The sequence below is a fragment of the Cyprinodon variegatus genome, unplaced genomic scaffold, assembly GCF_000732505.1.
Source record: "Cyprinodon variegatus isolate N-32 unplaced genomic scaffold, C_variegatus-1.0 Scaffold103, whole genome shotgun sequence".
In the NCBI taxonomy this organism is placed as follows: domain Eukaryota; kingdom Metazoa; phylum Chordata; class Actinopteri; order Cyprinodontiformes; family Cyprinodontidae; genus Cyprinodon; species Cyprinodon variegatus.
The window spans coordinates 397,138-403,990 of record NW_015150556.1 but is presented as its reverse complement, the minus strand read 5'-3'; the positions used below and the strand labels follow the sequence as shown (position 1 = coordinate 403,990).

Below are 6,853 nucleotides of genomic sequence, written 5' to 3'. Positions count from 1 at the left end.
CCAGGTGTTTTGCCCACATGAAAAATTACTGTGTTGCCCACTGTGAGGCAACTCAGCAGGAGGTCACAGAGACAGACGCGTTCAGCCCAGTAAAAATTAGACATTTCAAAAGTTGACATTTTTTAAATACAATTTAAACCAAAGACTATAATAATTGGTATAATTATTTACTCTATAAAGAGGCCATTGCATTTCTCATATTTGTATTCCCTGTCGATAGACCTTAATGAGTAAGCTTTCATCATTAGTTTTGAAAGTGTGCTTGTATGATGCTAAGCTGTTTCAGACATTACCTTGTAAGGTGGAGAGTGGTCAGGGCCCTGAAAAGCCTTGCATGAGACAAAGACGGCTCTGTCTCCTTGCAGCTCTGTGGCAGGAAAAACAGGAAGACTCCTGTCATTTCTCTGGATGATGGGAATTCTACAGGTGCACTCAGTAAGTGAATGACGATGATAAGCAAGTGACTAAATGCTTAATTTGAGGCTGCCAATGCAGTTTGCTTTTTCCTAAACGTTCAGCTGCAGAAGCACGTGTGCAGTTGATAGATGTAGCCCGCCCTTGGAAACAGGGCACTGGGTTATATAGACCTACATCATCTTTGAATATTACAATCATATAGCAGTTATAAAATAGTTTTGGGAAAGAGATAACCATATTTGTATTTTTAAAAAATAATGCTTACACCAATAAATATATATAATTTTAGCCAGTTGAATTGTAATAAAAACAAATCAGCAAATTTATTTTACAAACATGTTTATTCACTAAACTGTGCAACATTATCTAGCCAGCACCTAAGGAATAGCAGCTCCTGGTTGTAATTAAAATGCCTGTTTAAACATTGGTGGCTTTTTGTTTAATTTTGTTTGTATCATAACTCATTACTGTTAAATGAAAAAAATGCTACTAAAAAGAAATAAAAGTCTGTTTTAGGTTTGGAAATGTATTTATTAAGTAGTTCTAAACAATTCTAAACAAAACATTCCAGTAGTAATAATGTAGTTGTTTTTTTTGGGGGGGGGGGGGGGTTATTTATTTGAAGAATAATCTTTCATGCAGGATAGCTCATTTCCAACCTATATAATGTAAATGTTCAGGTTGTGTAGTTCTAAAAAAAAACCAAATGCCTTTTTTTGTTTTTGCCAAACACGATGCAGTGCATTACTGTATGTCTTCTAATGTCTAATGTCTCTACATTGGTCTCATTAGTGCAAACCTTGTTTATGCTGTCCACTGATTAATTTGCATGCAGCTTTAAAAACCTAGTATGTCATACTGCCATAATCTTTTTAGAGTAAAGATTTTATCTCCAGGAAACTCCCATAATTATTTTAATTGTTTCTCTAATTATTAATTTAAAAGTTTAACTGCTAGTTGTCTATATGTCCAACTCCACTACCTCCTAAACTTCAGCCAGCTCCTTTATTTCCTACTGGATAGACAGATTATTCCAGGTCTGTCTGGTCACTCTCGTCATGGTTACTGAGGTCACACATGCCTGGATTAATCAGTTTTTCCAGTAATGAAAGACAAGAAACAAAGGAGTTCGCTGAAGTTCAGGAAGTAGTGGAGCATCACATGGTCTGACATTGGAAATACTTTCCTTGGACAACCAGTCTACCAGAGAGATTAAAAAATATTTTTAATTTGTCAATTTCTTAATAAGATTTTTCACTATTTCTCATTTGATAGATTGAATAAGGTTTTAGAGTGGCCTTATAACCTGTTTAATATTGTTGGGCAGAAGCGGTTGCTTCTGTAGGGTCTTTGCAGATATCTTTCTTTCTAGTTATTGTGATAGCACACATCTAGGCTACTGACTAGCAAACCTCTGCTTTTACAGAGATTTGTTTTGTAGTTATAGATTTTTTTAATAAAAACTAAACAGAAGTAGAATAAAAAAAAAAAGCTTTCTTTCTTTTTAGCTTTATGGCCAGAAGGAACCCTCATGTGACCCCAACAGCTCCTTCAAGAATACAGGCGCTTCTGGCCTATTTCATTTCTACAGACAAACTGAACCCCACAAAAGTTATGTCTAATGTTAAAAGACTGAACTTATGTTTAAATGTTAAAATGGCACCATTGAACTATTTAGAGGTGTCTCCAAATTGTCATTTTGTCTCATCACCCCAACCTCTATCATTCCCCTCTACTTTCCTTTGTAAAATACCCAATTCAAGAGGAGTGTAAAGGAGAGAGTGGGACATTCTTGTGGGGATTACTAGACCAACAAGAACATGTTACAGGAGGCTTAATCAGGTGGCCACCCGTGGATTTAAGCAGACAAAAACGTATCATCAAAATGACAAAGGACTGCAAGAGGGTCTAAAAGCCAGAGGCATGATGAGATAAAGACCCTGAAGGTTGATGCATTGGTCTTACTGTGCGAACACCAGGGACATCAAGATCTTAAGCTGGTAGCTGACTTAAAAGACAAGGTGTGGAAATTAAGACAGTAAAGAAACAACATATCCTTGTTAACCCCCTTGGAGACACCCATGTTAGTTGCTTTAGTGTCATACTTCCAGAAAATAAGTGCACAAAGACACAGAAAAGGTAGGGGTTAAATAATCTTTGGCAGAACTCTAGTTCACAGTTTGTAAATGGAAAAGATTGCATTTATTTATTCTTAGAAAACAAAGCATGCCAAAAAACACTGACAAAGAAGACTTGGTTCTTTACAAAGGGCCTTGCTTGCTGAACAACATTCTAATTTCTATGTAGCAGAGAGGCTAAAGTTATACACAGCATCACTTAGCAGAATGCAGCATGTAAACCTAATTTCCCAATCCATTTCTAGATTTCAGGTCCTGTTCCATTTCGATGGTGACCATATAAACAGCTCCAGAAGACGTTGCAAAGGATATGAAGTTCCTAAGATCCACCCTGAAAGGTTAGAGAAAATATGTCAAAATTACTTGTCTAATTTAATTCATTTATTACAAGAGACAAGCAAAGTTTCACCAATGCCGCAGTAGGAAATTGTCAGAGTTTACATAAATCTGCTTTTCTTTTTTTGACAGCAAATTTCACATTCCCGGATAAAAATCTGGCACAGATGAAGGGAGTACCTCCTGGAATCTATTTCCTTGGCTGACATTGTTTTTGGTTTCATGCAGGGCTGCAAATATGACTTGTAATTAGGATGAATTATTAGTCAATCATGCATTTTGTCATGGAAACCCTTGTTATCCATTTAAAGCAGAAGAAAAAAAATGCAGTAAAATAAGTTTGTTGGACTGAAATGGTAAGAACATTTGCACAAAACCTGTTGCTTTTACACTGCTCAGCTGAATTGGACCACACCACACACACTGTAGCAATTGTCTGAGTAATGTATTGGCAGCCACAGCCAGATTTACAGTAATAAGAGAATAAAGTCTGTGAGCAAGATTTGATAGTAAAACAAGAGATATACTAAATCATATAGTATACTCCTCAGTATACTATATGAAAAAAATTGTAATAATGGGCAAAAATATTTTAATGGAGTACTAAATCTTCTAATGCAAGTATTTCTTAATAACCCATAACTAGAGCTAAAATGAATCAAATGGACATTTGTTTGAGGTCATTCTATTGATGACTTATTGGATTATTGACCATGATTATTATATAAATCATGGTCAAGAAAAATAAGTAGATTTCTTAAAACTGTAAATAAAACTCACCAGGATTATTGTTGCTCCTCAGAGGATACTTTGCTAGGGGTATAAGGCATCCTCTTGAGGCCCTTTGTCTTCATCATTTGAAAAACTTTGATCAACAGGGATCCCTTGTGACACTAAACTGCAACCTGCACACAGTAAGAGAGAGTTTAATTACAGAGAACACAGAACTCTTTAAAATATACACCAAATGATAAATCACTATGTTTGTATATATAAATTAATAAAGGAAATTAATGTTTTCCCAACTACTGTAGTTAGGCAGTTAACATAATACAAATGCACAGGCATTCAAAACCCAATTGAACCTATTTGGACTGTGATACTATGAACCAAGAAAAAAGTAATGCATTACTGTTATGTTCATAATAATAAATTGGATACAGAGCAGTCTAAACAGCCCATCTTAAGTATTTCAACAGATTATTAGTTAGATTCAGGTCTGGACTTTGACTAGGTCATGCTAAAACATGAATATGTTGTTATCGAAACATTTCCTTTGAATCACAGACTGTATCTTTAGGGTTCTGCCCTGCTGGAAAGGAAAGCTCCACCCCAATCAGAATCATATTACAAGCAGACTGTATTTACCAATGAGGTGAACAAGAAGTTGGATTTCCTGAAGTAAACATATCAATTTGCAAATGTACACCACATCTCTTTTCTAATCTTTGTATATATTTACAAAAATATACACTATATGCATAATTTCCACAGTAAATCAAAACATCTCAGTAAAATATACCTACATTTTTGGGTTGCTCTTTTTTTTTTTTTTTTACATAACATGTTATAAAGAAACATTTTTTTTTTTTATAAGGCTCTGCATGTTGAGGTATCCAACTGCACAAAAATCAATTCAACCTTAAAAACCTTAAAACACCCAAAATTAGATGCAGGTATCATGCAGTACAAACACGTGTGATTATGTAAACATTATTATTGTATTTGCAAGAATGTTTTATGGCACATTTGTAGCTGGTTGATGACATTGTTGGTGGTGCTGTTAAACTTTTTTAGCCCAGGAACACGTAGCAAACTTTATCAACAATAGAGCTCTCTTTCATCAACAGAGACAGGCACACCTGTGGGCCCTGCAATCCTGCCACTAGGCTACTCCCATTCAGAGATAGCCAGAATGAGAATCTGTATTAGAATAAAAAACTCAGATATATTTAGAGATAGAACAGGTCTACTAAAGCTGCTAAAATGAACAAATGAAGAATTGTTTCTCATTGTGGTTCTCCTCTTAAGAAACTCAGCCTGTCAGCGAGACTGCTTTTCTCCTTTTCTTCCATTCTCCCTCTATCTCTGTTATCTCTAGCTCCCTCATTGTGAGTGATGCTTCCTGTGTTTTCACTATCAGTAGCTAAACCTGTAGGGAGGGGGTCAAAGAAAGCTCCCCCAGCTCTGCACAGCAAGAAAACACAGCCTGAGGCCTAAAGGTCAACAGAGGCCAACATGTCAGAGGGGGGAAAAGAAAATCAGAGGCCACTAAAGCATCAGCCTGGTCTGATGTTGTGTTTCTGATCTGAGTGAACCTGGCGACAGCTAAATAGATGGGCTTTCACATGGTGCGAAGGAATTCTATGACCTCAAATACTGTGGAGGAAAGATCTGTATTTTTCACATCTTTGTGAATATAGTCATTTTCCTATGGTATGTTTAGGAAGACTTTAAAATATATTTAAACATTTTAAAAAAGCGAAATGACTTCAGTATTGGAAATAAAGAGAGTTACAAGCTCCGACATCTTGCTGACAAGCTGAAAATTCACTAAATGGTGACTTTAAAGCCATTTAGCTCTTTGAACCCAGTGTGTGAAGAAGGGCCAAAGGAGGAGGGCATGTGTGCGCGTTTATGTGACAGAGAAAGTGTAGAACCAAAAAAACAGTGTGCTGAGGTCACAACACGAGTTGCTATGTTAATTTCTCATTGGGTAGCTTGGCTCGGGTTACCAATGCCGACGTTGAGAAAGTGGCAGCCCTGTACCCCAGCAGGCTGCAGGTCTACACCAGGAACAGGGTGTTTATGACGTCACATGCCTGTTCTGCGTGATGCTGGAAGGGGGAGACCACCTCACGGTGTTGAAGCAATCATGGCAGACTTACAAGTGTTTCCCAGAAGCAGGCTACCTGGGGGTATATTCTCTGCTTTCAAGTTTCTACTAAAACCCTCTGCCTGAATATTAAATTACCTTTAACTGCTCAGTTTATTGGTCAGTAAAACTTGTTGAGGGAAAGCTAAAATTTAAGAGTTTCATTAAGAGCTGCTGTCATTGCTAAATCACATCAGAGGGTGACATCAGACTGGTAATGTGCGTAAGCTTCACCTGTTTGAAATTTCTGTTTTCTCTTTCCTTTTAATGTCCCTTTTAAAATTCCCCCTACTTTATTTGGAATTGTCAAATAATAGAAAACTTCAGTTTATATTAAAGAAACTTTAAATGATAGAACAACATAAACTTCTACTTGCAAATGGACGTTTTTTTTTGTTTCTTTTTTAAATTTCATAAAAATTGCAATGAGCATTCAGTTATTGAGTAAATGCTTTATACAACTACATATTGCTATTATAACTGTGGCTAATCTATGTCTCTAAGTCAGTGCTACCACCATGTTTCACTGTGGGACTAAAGCAATCTTTCAACATGAGCTGTCTTCTTGCAAGTCTTCCATTAAAGGTATGACTTTTGAAGTGCATGACGTTATGTTTTGTGTGTGCGTTTCGTCTGCAGCTCCACCAGAATTGTCTTGGGCTGCTTGGGTGTTTCACTGATTCATGCTCTCCTTCCTAACCCAGTCTGTGTAGATGGAAAGATTTTCTGGGAGGATTGCAGTTCAGCCATAGTTTGTCAGATGGCGGACCGAACAGATGTTCAAAACCTGAGATGACATTTTGGACCTTAAACCTTTAAATTTGCAGAATTATAACAATGACCTGTCTGCTGTGTTCTTAGGTCTTCGAGAGGCATTATTTCTACCAATGCTATATAAGAAACCTCTGAATCCAACAGCTATATATGCGCTTTAGAATCCCTGCTTGCAGACACCACAAATTTAAAAACTAATTTGTCATTTTATCAATTAATTTGTCACTTCGACAATAAAATACAGTGGGGCAAAAAAGTATTTAGTCAGCCACCAATAGTGCAAGTTCTCCCACTCAAAAAGATGAGAGAGGCC

The 6,853-nt window shown here is 36.6% G+C and overlaps 1 protein-coding gene across 2 annotated transcripts in view; it reads right to left on the bottom strand.

Moving 5' to 3' along the window:
• Nucleotides 1-1,120: 1,120 nt before the first annotated feature.
• Nucleotides 1,121-6,853, bottom strand: part of xrcc4 (X-ray repair complementing defective repair in Chinese hamster cells 4) — a 33,554-nt gene continuing 27,821 nt past the window's right edge. Inside the window, exons 7-8 of one of the 2 annotated variants that reach the window (XM_015374425.1) lie at nucleotides 3,672-3,796; nucleotides 1,121-2,886 (exon numbers count right to left, since the gene is read on the bottom strand). In XM_015374425.1, coding sequence (XP_015229911.1) covers nucleotides 3,705-3,796 — 92 coding nt within the window. In that variant the 3' untranslated portion in view covers nucleotides 1,121-2,886; nucleotides 3,672-3,704. Of the gene's footprint in view, nucleotides 2,887-3,671; nucleotides 3,797-6,853 lie in introns of those variants that run through there. The other variant, XM_015374424.1, reaches the window with a different exon arrangement.